The sequence below is a fragment of the Lutjanus erythropterus genome, chromosome 2 (assembly GCF_056507025.1).
Source record: "Lutjanus erythropterus isolate fLutEry1 chromosome 2, fLutEry1.hap2, whole genome shotgun sequence".
Classification (NCBI taxonomy): Eukaryota; Metazoa; Chordata; class Actinopteri; order Lutjaniformes; family Lutjanidae; genus Lutjanus; species Lutjanus erythropterus.
Genome location: NC_139318.1, coordinates 36,287,552 through 36,299,554, shown reverse-complemented (window position 1 = coordinate 36,299,554; position 12,003 = coordinate 36,287,552). Strand labels below are relative to the sequence as shown.

General features: G+C 38.9%; 1 protein-coding gene across 1 annotated transcript in view; it reads right to left on the bottom strand.

Annotated features, from left to right (window-relative positions):
* nav1b (neuron navigator 1b) overlaps nt 1-12,003 on the bottom strand; it is a 111,076-nt gene that overhangs the window by 19,051 nt on the left and 80,022 nt on the right. The window contains exons 8-16 of the mRNA XM_084738432.1: nt 11,695-11,995; nt 8,261-9,014; nt 6,260-6,676; nt 5,455-5,496; nt 5,195-5,355; nt 4,524-4,697; nt 3,283-3,335; nt 2,878-2,901; nt 2,262-2,339 (exon numbers count right to left, since the gene is read on the bottom strand). Of these exons, the coding sequence (XP_084594558.1) occupies nt 2,262-2,339; nt 2,878-2,901; nt 3,283-3,335; nt 4,524-4,697; nt 5,195-5,355; nt 5,455-5,496; nt 6,260-6,676; nt 8,261-9,014; nt 11,695-11,995 (2,004 nt within the window). The remainder of the gene's footprint in view (nt 1-2,261; nt 2,340-2,877; nt 2,902-3,282; nt 3,336-4,523; nt 4,698-5,194; nt 5,356-5,454; nt 5,497-6,259; nt 6,677-8,260; nt 9,015-11,694; nt 11,996-12,003) is intronic.

The window sequence follows — 12,003 nt, the reverse complement described above, 5'->3', positions numbered from 1 at the left end:
TTCTGGATGTGTACTTTCCTTTTTGTTACATTTGACCAACCTGTCACACTCTTCTACATTTCTGTTTATTGGTACCTTTCTCAGGTATTTCTTTGATGTCACATTTATCAAATAATAAAAATACTCTGCTACTCTGTGAAATTGTCTGAATGATGTTATTCAAAACATCATAACAGTGCAATTTGCTTATTTCAGTTTTGAAAATTAGCTTCTCTCTCTGATACTCTGACACTTTTATATTTAAGTGTAAACTGCAATGTTGATTAATGTACACTGTCCCTTGTAAATAAAGAAATAAAATGTAATTAATAAATTCAACTTTAAGAACAAGCCATTCAGGGGTTACAACAGTCATAACAATGCACAGCAGACCTAACTATAGCTGTTTTACAGTATGTTACATTACATTTTTTTTTAAAACTGCAGCTCAATCAAATATCTATATGTTCTATACCTGCATGTGTGGAATCTTATAATCCTTCAAATCTCAGAAAATTAACATAGAAACGGTCTGAAATTGGTGCTTATTTTAATAACTATTTAGTTGAGCTACAATGCCAAGCATCATCTGTTTTTCACTGCAAATCAAAATTATTGAAAATGGAACAATCTTTGCATGGTTGGTCAGACAAAATAAGATATAAAGAAAACCAGTGTAGACTGCAGATTTTCACTTTGTTTTTTTATAGACTGAATTATTCATTGAAAAAATATTCAACAGATTAATTAGTTGCAGCCCTTGTCAACATGCTTCATGGTAGGTGATGAGGTCTGCTGTGCCACAGAGCGAGCCCAACAGAGATGTCATTAGACAACAACTCGTCAGCTTGACGTCCACTCAGAATCATGCGGAAGTGACAGAGATCACTCTGGAAGCAACGGTCCACAAACCTGGCCTAGCTGCTACACCCAGCATCCAGAGGTGCGGGTCAGAAGGAGGCAGGCAGGGGGCAGCAGCGAGTCCAGCCAAGAACGTAAAAGAGAGGGACAGCGGCATTAGGGGTAGGAATAAATTTCTTATACATTTAAAATATATAAAGAAAGACACACTCAAACACACACTCACACACACACACACAGATAGGCTTCATATAGTCACATAGTTCAAAACAGTCAGGTTAGTTGATAGTTGAGCAGAGGCAGTGCATAAAATGTGCAATAGGAGACTGTAGATCATGCTGGTTGTCTATTATTAGATCAGGGTCAGTGGTTAGCTGGTGTTAAAGCAAAAGTTGAGTGTGATTCAAACAGCCAGACTCAAGCATCTCGAAGCTGCAGGGTGAGATGCAGGAGTGGAATATTTTTGAGCTGGTTCAGAGTTAAAAGCAAATTCTGAGGGTTAAAGTTGAACTTGTCTTTTAAGATTGCAGAGCTTCAGGATGATAGCAACAGTTGAAAGATGTGAGAGGTAGTGAGAAAGACCTAGTGGTTATGGTGCTGACCATGAGCCGTAACTTTTTTTGCTGGTTTCTCTCTTTGTTTCCTTTCATGTCATCACTGTTTGTATCACAAAAAGGCATAAAGTTCTCAAAAAAAAAAAATTTATTTAAAGTTTCCCTCCGCTCAAAAATATGATTTCCTGCTTGTTTCTACAGTTGAATGTTTGTCAGATATTAAACTTGCAAAACTGATGTGGAACTTAAAGCCTCCAGTGCACATACACTTAGAATAGACTTAACAGTGACGCAGGAAATACCCGTTGTCTAGCTGTTATAGATTCTGGATTTAAATGAAGAAGGAGTAGATGCCATTTTAAGAAAATTAAACATAACTTAACTTTTTTGTGAAAAGAATATATCAGATACAAATTATTATTCAAAGTAGAGCAATTTATATACATGTTAACATGTCTGCAAAGGATCTTTTAAAAAAGCCTCAAGTGTTAGGTAGGTTAGTGTATACTGGATATCTTATGACTGGATTTCTTTACTCCCTGCAAACTGGACGGAGGCCAGAGTTATCCCTCGGCATCCAGAGTCATCTAAACTGATCCTTATTTTCTTGAGTGAGCAAGGATTCACACCATATTTTCCCCACATCTCACCCTCTAAGAAATGCAGGGCAGATATTAGATACACCTAGTAAAGGGGGTTTCCTTATCTTGATTGGTTGTGGTGTACAAACTCAATGACTAAGAGGAGGTGTAATCTAAAATTTGGACTGAAAACCCTCTGATAAAAGATCTGGTGTACATCCAACACATCAACAAATTAGCTTAAGAGGCCGAAAGGGAACCTTGAAAGAAAAAAAAATATACGTACATTGGCAGAAAGCTGCATGGTCAAGTCAGCAACCTTCTCCTGAGAGGACTCCAGCTCTCGCCTCAACTTGCGGATTTGCTGTGGACAAATTGAAAGTAAGGTACAGCTGTACGGAGAGTATTAAACAGTACCACGAACAAACATATATATTAACACAGGTTTTGATCATGATAACACAGCAGCTGAATGCGTTGAAATGTGTTGTTTTGTTTGGTTAAAAAAAGGAATATGCAAACAACAAAATATGACAGTTATTGCCCCACAACAGAAACCAAAATAAAGTCAATATGCTCCAAAGTAACAATAAATGTTTAATCAAGGGATGACAGTGGACTATTACCACTTTTCTCATGCACTGAGAATTTTATGAGGTCTGAAAAATGTCTTTATTAAATGTTAGCAGGTGGTGCTAAAGGACAAAGAATATTAGAGATAAAACAAAATGAACTGGGTTATGAGTTCCTGAGGAAGAGATCTGTTGTCATAGACTTCACTGAGCAGCACTGATAACACACAATCTGATGATGAATGGACCTGTTTCAACAGGAAATGACTGAAAGGTGATGCAGAGCAAAGGTACAATGTGAGCTGAAGAGTCATGGCACGCTGGCCTTACCTCTCCTTGTATCCTCTCCTCATTCTAAAGAAGGCATGATGAAAACAAATAAACAATAAAGAGGGATAAGGGAAGGTTACGGAAGCTACTAATCCACAGTAAAAGGGACATGGCTCAAGTTTAGAGAGATGACAGTGGTGAAATATAAACTTGGAACAGGTAACGAATAGTTATCCAATCACAGAAAGTAATAGCACGAACTATTGGTTTGTGACCAACAAGTAATGTCTCATGCATGAATCAAGATTAAGGCAATTTCCCGTTTCGGCTGTAATTTAGAAAATGATTCTATGCTGTACAAGATTTCTAAACTAATCACTTTGCTTTTTGAAGACAAGACAAAGTTTAAACCAAAGTCATATAACATAACCATATACTGTACAAGCAATGACTGTGTCTACTCACCGAGGAATAGTTGGAGGAAGCATTGGACGCCAGAGAGAGGACAGAGCCATGCACTGAAATGGGCAGAGATTTGACTTAATACTAAAAGTAACTTATTCAAGACAATTTCAAGATAGTCCTAGTCTAAACACTAGGTACTAAAGAAATGTTAGTAATTAATAATTTATTATAATTTGGTACCAATCCCTGCTCTCCCATCACGAATAAATGACTAAAGTTGAGCATAAATCAAATACAATTTACTACTGACAACCCATAAAAGGGATACTCTGGATTACATCAAGTGGGGTTGTATGAAGTACTTATCTGTGCATTACCTACAGTAGATGGCGATTGGCACACTCCTATTTTAGAGAAGCACAGATAATTACCAGCAAGGAAGCTAAACATCTACTGCTGTGGATACAGTCAGCAACCAAAGGTATTTTAGCAACTTAAATAGGCAATATAAAAATAATATTAAAAAAAATATGTCAGGGTAAGTTTATAATATATTTATGAAAATTTCATCAACAGGAATATTCACAAACATGATTTAGGAGTTTACTTCATAAAAATACAATTAAAATAGATGCTTGTATAAATTTCTATTCTCTTATTCTGTATTTGAGAACAAAAGTGATTATTACACAAACCTTTGCTATAGCATAAAAATACATCAAAACTGCTACAAAAGAGTTTTTATTTGGTTATGAAACCATCTCAGTTTATTACCTCTATATGACCTAGGTTAACAACATAAGTTAATGAGACCACCTGCGAACAATAAGCTATTTCTAAGCAGTTGTTCTTAATATCTACCTCCTTGAAATCGGATGAAATGAGCCTGTTTACATTTTCCCCGGCAAAGTGACAGTGAGTAATATGTAAGACACAGAAGAAAACAGAGGCCACAATATGAAAGTTCCTTGTAGTAGCTTTAAGAACTTAGTGGTAGTCTAGTGCTGGAATATGTATTGTAAAGCCTGCCAATTATGTGAAAGTAAAAGCAAGTTTAAATTACTGGTGGAGGGTCTCCTGTGTTGGATTGCATTTGGATCACAGATAGTATCTTAAATCTTATTTAACTCACTATTAATCTAAAATAGGGGCACCAAGACTCCACATTTCATGCTGATGAAAACAAATGTCCTTCTGACATTTCACCTAGCATATTGTGTACTGCATGAGCTGACAGCTTTGTTTAATTTGAGGCCATGTTGGGCGCCTCCCCTGCAGAGAGGCTGGCTGAGCAGGCTCACCATCATCCCCCGGTTCACGGAAAGACCCACACCGCATCATGCTTTTGGGCCGGTCAGACAGGGACATACTGCTGCCCAGGGGGGAGGATCCATAGAGATCGCAGGCGGAGTCATTGGGGGGGCCAATACTGTTGGAGCGTGATATCCTCGGGGTGCCACTAGAAATTGGGGCAACTATCACAAAAGAGATGTTAGGAAAGGCAGTGAGTGGAACAGATAAAACTGTAGAGAAACACTCACACACACATACAGTGAACCTAGGTATAGCACCCTTACTCTGATGAGTCAGTGAAAAGCAATACTACGGTTCTACAACAGTCAAAGAGATAAATATAGCCTGACTTGACCCCCTATTGCCTCCATCTCCTGCATATTTCACTTAAACTGAAGTGTAAATGAGTGCAGATATTAGATATTCACAGTCAGATATGATACCACAATAATTTGCCACCACTTTATCATTCAGACATGACTGGATTATATTATTGACAACTTGTGTCAACTGTAAAAACTAACCTGGACTTTGCTTACTGTGATTTAATATCCCTGTCCTCAGTAATAATGAGTGATAAGATGGATGGCTTATCAAAGATCTCAAGCCTCATTACTTTCAAACCTCAACCAGGGAGTGTTTTTAGAACTTGGCAGCCAAACTGAGCGAGTAGACTCACCCACGTTGGTGAGAGGGGCCTTGCCGGAGGAGGGGTGGAGAGGGCGGGTGGGAGAAGGCAGCTGAGGGGGGCTATCGCTCTCTGTCATGCTGACTATGGTATGGGAGTGGCGCCTGCCTGGTTTGCTTCCTTCACTCTCTGACAGGCTTGAGCCATAGCGTCTGAGAAAAGAGAGGTCATTTTAAACTTTATACACTCAAGATACATCACAGTGGGAAATTTCAAATGGATGCTTGGGAGAATAAATTGTTTTGACGTACTCTAAGCCTTTCTTCGGCAAGGTATTTCTGTCTGTCTGCAAGCTGTAAAGAGAAGAAACATTGTTAGTGGAAAATAAACAGACATTTTGAATAATTCATATAACAATTTATGCGTCTCAGAACCTTACACAAGCGTTATGATTTTAAATTTTATCGTAGGACATGCATAACACTTGGGTAAGACATCTCCTGGGTTTATCTTCTAATCCTTTTTCTACATGTAGCCCATATGGCACACTGGGCACATTCATACACACAGTGTGAGATTGCCTACAAGTACAGTCTTTTGGCAGGAATTCAGACCATCTCCACCTTGACAAACAGAAATCTTCAGATGGATCCAGCTCTGCATCTTCTAAATGACACATCAGAATTTTCCATTCCCGGAAAAGGCACATAAAATATGGTTGGCTGGTATCTCTGCTGCCAAGAGACTTACAGCCCTATGTTGGCGTCTTGTCTCTCACACTATCAGCTACAAGGATAAATGTTGTTATAGTATTGGTTCATCGGAAGATGGAAAAGTGGCCATGTTATTTTTACTCAAATAACTAATTTTCCTTTCAATTTCTTTTCGATTTTCGGTTTGACACAACAGTGTGAGTAACATATATGCACTTTTTTGTTTTATGTCCCATGCAGAAGATGGGGAATTAGGTGTCTTGGGCAACAGAGCTGCAACGATTAGTCGATTAATTGACTGAAAGAAAATTGATTGCCCTTTTAAATCAATCAATCAAATAAACAAACAAACAAAAATATCTAGACACAAAGGACATCTGATACTCCTTGAAATGAGACTTACCCATCTGTGAGGTTGAGGGATGTCCTGCTTCCGGCTCCCCAGGTTCCAGCAGCCCTCTCTTCCTTGTCATGCGTCTCAGTTTTGACAAACCTCGCACTGGAAGGCACGCTCATCTGCAGGGGCAGGGACTCCATGCTACGGTGCATGCCGGTCAGCTTGGGATAAAGCAGCGGTGATCCACTTAGACTCAGGCTGTCACTGGTGTAGGAGCCAGGGGAATCGATGTGGAGCACAGGCGCTGGGCTGGGGGTGAGGCGGGCGGAGGTGTGGGAACCGGCTAAGTCCTGAAGCTTGGAATATGGGGGGACTTTGGGCGGGAGGTCCTGAATGGTCACGCAGGAGTCGAGACTGTTGGAGTTGACCTTGTCCAGGTGAGCCAAGCTGGGTGGACGACCCAGAGACTTTGTGTTCAGCATCCTAAAAGTCAAGTCAAGAAGAGATGTTAAAATCTAAAAACTAAGGGGAAGCCTTGACAAATTTTCTAAATATTAAAAAATCTTTATTTACTGTATTTACTGTATCAGGCCTATTCAATTGGTTGCCCGTGGGCTGAATGCATCCTTTAACTACCTCAATCTGGCCTTGAACTATTAGAAATATAAATAAAGTTTAGGGCTGCATACACTGTTTTTTTTTTACAAGCTCATCATTTTATTAATAGCTTAATTAGCCTATTTATTGGTTGTGTTTGTGGTTAAACATAGAGGCACATATTTTTTTAACTGTTGAAGTAAACGGAATTTAGAAGAGTCAAAACGCACCAAAAAAGATAAATGCAACATTGTGTTCATTAAATGAAAAACCTACTTCTCATCTCAGAATACTGTATTGCTTTTTCCTCAACTTTTGTACATAATGTTTATTTTATTACTGTTTAAACTAATACAGTGGAGAAAAACTTGAAAAGATGCATTGTTTACAGGTCAGACATAGGGAATATAAACATCTGGCCCCTTGGCACTTTACTTTTTTCCAAATCTGGCCCTTCTCAAGGTGTAATTGAATAAGCCTGGTATACATCATCACTGGCCTCATGCATCTGTGTGATGTTTCTTCATTGCACTTCATTTTCTAACTTACCTCTAGTAATATATAGAAGATAGTTGCCATTGTATTTGCAAAGGTTGCGAAATTTCTGTCTCTAAATTTCAACGACAAAATAACTCCAGAGAAAAATGTTCCCATTTCTCAAGGCCATTTCTAAGGCTGAAGTAGACGCATTAAAAGCTGTTCATAGTGAGCTCTGGAGTATTTTGAGTAACTGGGACACTTTGTGAAGGAGATATTGCTGTTGAATTTTTAATGATGCCAACTTTCAATCATGTACTTGTTGTACTTTGTACAAATATTTTACTTTAGGGTGAAGACTAAAGCTAAAGTTATTCTTAGAGTATATTCATAAAACAAAATAACAAAACATCCAAGCTCATAAGTTAGTCTGCAAATCATAAAAATTCCTCTGCTGAGAGATTTTTTTCTCTCTGCAAAACTGTGGCTAGAATACAAACAATCATATCTACCTATATTTAAAGGTTGAGGAAACTAAAACGAAAGGCCAAGAAATCTTGGTACTGGAACTCAATTTTAACCTATTATGTAATCATGGTATGTTTTCTTGAGAATTAAACGAGTATAGTTACTACAGATGGCAGACAGTATGTCTCTGCAGACATGTAATAGAACTGTTTTTTCTCAGATAATAGCAGAAACATGGCTCTGGCTTTTATGTTTAAAGATTTCTGCCACCATAAATCCAAAAGCAGTAGAGTATTCAGAGTAAGTGGGACACTGTCTACCAAAGAGATATTGCTGTTGAATTTTTTATGTCATTTTTCAATCATGTACTTTCACTGTATTGTGGTGGTGTATTGTGGCAGCAGAAATCCTGAGCATATAAAACCAGTTACTGCATGGCTACATACCACTAGAGAATACAAAATCTGTCTGCTCAAAAATATGTATTTTTTTGTTTTTTGGACTTTAAAGTAATATCTGAATGACCTTGGTGTGGTGGGAGATGACAGTTCAGGGTATTTGCTGCTGCTGGTCCGTCTCAGGCCATGCAGTTTGACTGCAGTCTCTCCTGCGGACTGAGTCTCCTCTCCCTTCAGAGAGGAACAGTCTATGTCAGCACCCACAGCCTTGGCCTTGGCTCTCTCCTTCTCCTTCTCTCGGTCCGTCTGGTTCACCGGGCCTGTGCTTCGATTAGCCATTTTACTGCCGCAGCTACTCAGCTCTTTAACCCTGGGGCCTGTGGAGGCGATGGGCACAGGTTTCAAACTCAACAGACTGGGGTCGATGGTACCGCTGACAGGCCGAGACGCCGGGCGACCGATCACACTGAGTGTGCTCGATTTGGCGGGTCGTGGCAGGCTGCGGTACTGAATGCTGTTTCGGGCGTTTGGCCCCAGGAAGCTCTGCTCGCTGCTGGCATCAAAACTGTTCTTTCGACCCATGGGTGGTCCTCCTCCTACAGGCTTCACAGGGATGCCAGATGACTTGGGGGTTTTCCCCACAGTAGCAGAGCCACTGGAGATGGTGGCACCCCCTGCTGTCATAACAGTGGCGGTACCAGTGGCTGTTGGTGGCTTCTTGTAGCCAAATGAAGCTCCAGCAGTGGGTTTAACTAAACCTGACGGGGGCTTGCGGTGCTCTCCATGATGATGATCCCTGCCAGCATCTGAACGAGATCGTTGTAGACCAGCAGTTTTCACTGAAATCTTGGATTTATCCAACGGCCTCTCACTTTTAGGTGCTAAAGACAAATAAAGACATAAAGAAAGACATTGTATAGATTAATAATAACATGGCAATGTGACTTATGGCAATTTTAACAATTTTATCTTAACAACTGTATTTAACTCAACATGTCTAATATTCAGCAATCATCATAGTTGAGGGGCCCCTCAACAATTTGCAGAATCTTTTAAATCACTTCTTAAAACCCACTTATAGATTTCTTTTTATGCAATGCAGTCTTTTTATTTTTCTTTATTATTATTCTTTTTGTTATTCCACTTACTTACTTATTAACACTGACAATATGGCATTATGCGATTATCCTACTTCTTTTTACACTTTTCAAGTCAACATTATGTGATCTTCTATTGTCTTTTTTATTCTTGTTTTTTCATTCTTTTTATATCCACATATTTTGACACTTTTTCTTGTTTTATTTTTTCTTGTCAGCTTTATTGTTCTGTCTTTTCCAGTGTGTTTGTGTCTTTTGCTTTGTGTTTTAATTTACTTCAGTTTTAGCTGAACTTTGTCTTCCATTTGTTTGACTTCAATCAAGAACTAATCTGAACTTAATTTTCTAAAAAGTATATTGTGAGGCCATTTCTTTTAGAAAAAGAAAGTAATTGCTACAAATCATAACAAAGCAGACCACAATATGAAAAGGTGAAAAAATATTCTAGTGAACAGAATTCTACCTGCTATATGCATAATTACTTCCTAAATGTTCTTGTACTGAACATCTAATTATTTGAGTTACTGAAGGGATCCTTTTAAGTTGATCTGTTTCTATTGTTTTATTTACGTTTCTTCCAATTGCTTTTTTTTTTCTTCTTTTTTTGAAGTATTATGTGTCTTATTTGCCTTAATATAATGAATAGAAAAAGTTAAGCTAAGCTACTTTTCACAGGCTGGATCAGTTGATGGGCCAGTAAAACTAGTAAACCTGGACTAACAAATGATGACAATCTCACTTCAATGACTGAAACCAAAATGGATAATCAGCACTGTCATACCTCATTTCTCTCAAACCAGACACCTTCACATCAAAGTAAATGTACACGTCATTCCAGGCATTACAGCTGAGATTGAATATAAGCAAGAAACATCTGTGTTTACTTTGAAGGCTTTTATGTGCCCATGATGTAAAATGTGACTCACCAACAGACTCTTGACTTGAAGGGGCTAATGCAAAATTAAACTTTTTGAATAACTTCATCACATGACAAATCCAAATGATATAATCAATCAAAATCTAATCGTTATGGATTGTTAAGCACAGAGCTGGCAAACATAGCGATTGAGGGATTCATTAAAAGACGAGAGCAAAACGGTCACATGTTTTTTTAACTTCACCCCAAAACCAAAAATACATGATTTTACTCTTACCTATAGTGCGAGTCGTATATTGTTTTGGTATGAGTTGCTCAGTTTTGGGGAATAGGCCATAGAGATGGCTCTAGAACATAAAGAACTAAATAGCAATTTGCGGTGATTAACGTGCCAAAAAGTACATTTTAATAACTTCACAGCAAAGTCTCTTTCCAGAAATCATGACCTGATTCAAGATAACGACCAACCAAATTACACTCGCCAACCGTATCACCATGCGGAAGTAAATGTGCATCTACTCATGGATGACGGCCTTATGCTTGTGACAGGCTGTGATGTAAACACTAAAAACATCCTCCTCGACTGCCCTGTAACATTAGCACCATTGAGCTACCTAGCATGGTGATATGATCGGCAGGTGAAGTTCAGTAGAAAGAAAATTGTTCCTACATGAAACTGGTTACAGCAAGGTCTGTGGATTATCTTCAGTAGCAAGGTCATGTTTTCTGGAAAGAGACATTGCTGATGAGTTTTTCAAATGTATTTTTTTATTGCTTTGAGCACCAAAAGCTGAGTGCCATGTATTTCCAATATATTGAAGAGAAGAAAGACATCTCTATGGCCGATATCAGCAAAATTCAGCAACACCAAAACTACCTAGCTACCCACAGATGGGTAAATAGCAAGAGAGGCCAGAGTAAAAATATGCACTTTTGATTTTGGGGTGAACTGTCCCCACTGTGAATCTTAAAATTGCATCTGGTAAGAGATTTTTCCCCCTAAAAAACTGTGGCCAGAATACATACAATCAGATCTTTTTCACTTATGTTTAAAGCTAAGGAAATTGAAATGAAAGGCCAAGAACTGTTGGTATTGGAGCTCAATTTGAACCTATTATTTAATCATGATGGCATGTTTTGTTGGGGATTAAATAAATTCAGCTGCTGCAGACGGCAGACAGTGTGTCTCAGCAGACATGTAAAGTAACAGGCTTTTCTCTGAGATAATAGCAGAAACATGGCTCTGGCCTTTAAGCTGAGATTTTGAGATTTTATTTCTTCAATGAACTGGACTGCATGGAGCTTTTTTTCTTCAGTACACTATGCTATGCTACAAATCAGAACCTGGCTTATGCTAAGGGGTACACTTCTGTATTCATCTTGAAACCAAGCAGATATCCGCTTTGGCTGCTCTACAAACAGGCTCTGTTTTACATTTGGATACAGGACACAAAGTGATAATGGATGACATAGATTTTTTGGTTAAAACAAGTTAAATGTGCCAGTGATACAACACATTCCTACAAGAGAGGTAAAGAACAGGCAGGAAAAAAAAAGATGCATAGACGTAAAGTGATTAGATCTTACTTGCGACTTTCAGCGTGCTCTGAGAGGTATGGGTGATGGGGGAGGTCACGCCTATAGGAGGATTACGACCCTTCTTGAAACTTCCTGGCTGACCCAAACTTTGAGGCTTCTTCAGCTCTCCTTTGCCCCCTGAATCTTCACTCAGGCTTGGAGGCTTCTTCCTCCATTTGCTTGGGGCCTCTGTCTTGAGACTCCCTGTGTCATAGCTGCTGCTGCTGAGCTTGTGGCCGGCTTTGCCATCCTCGCTGTACCATGAAAGTCCACTTTCCACCAGGGAGCGCTTCTCTGCATCAGTGCGGAGCTGCAGAG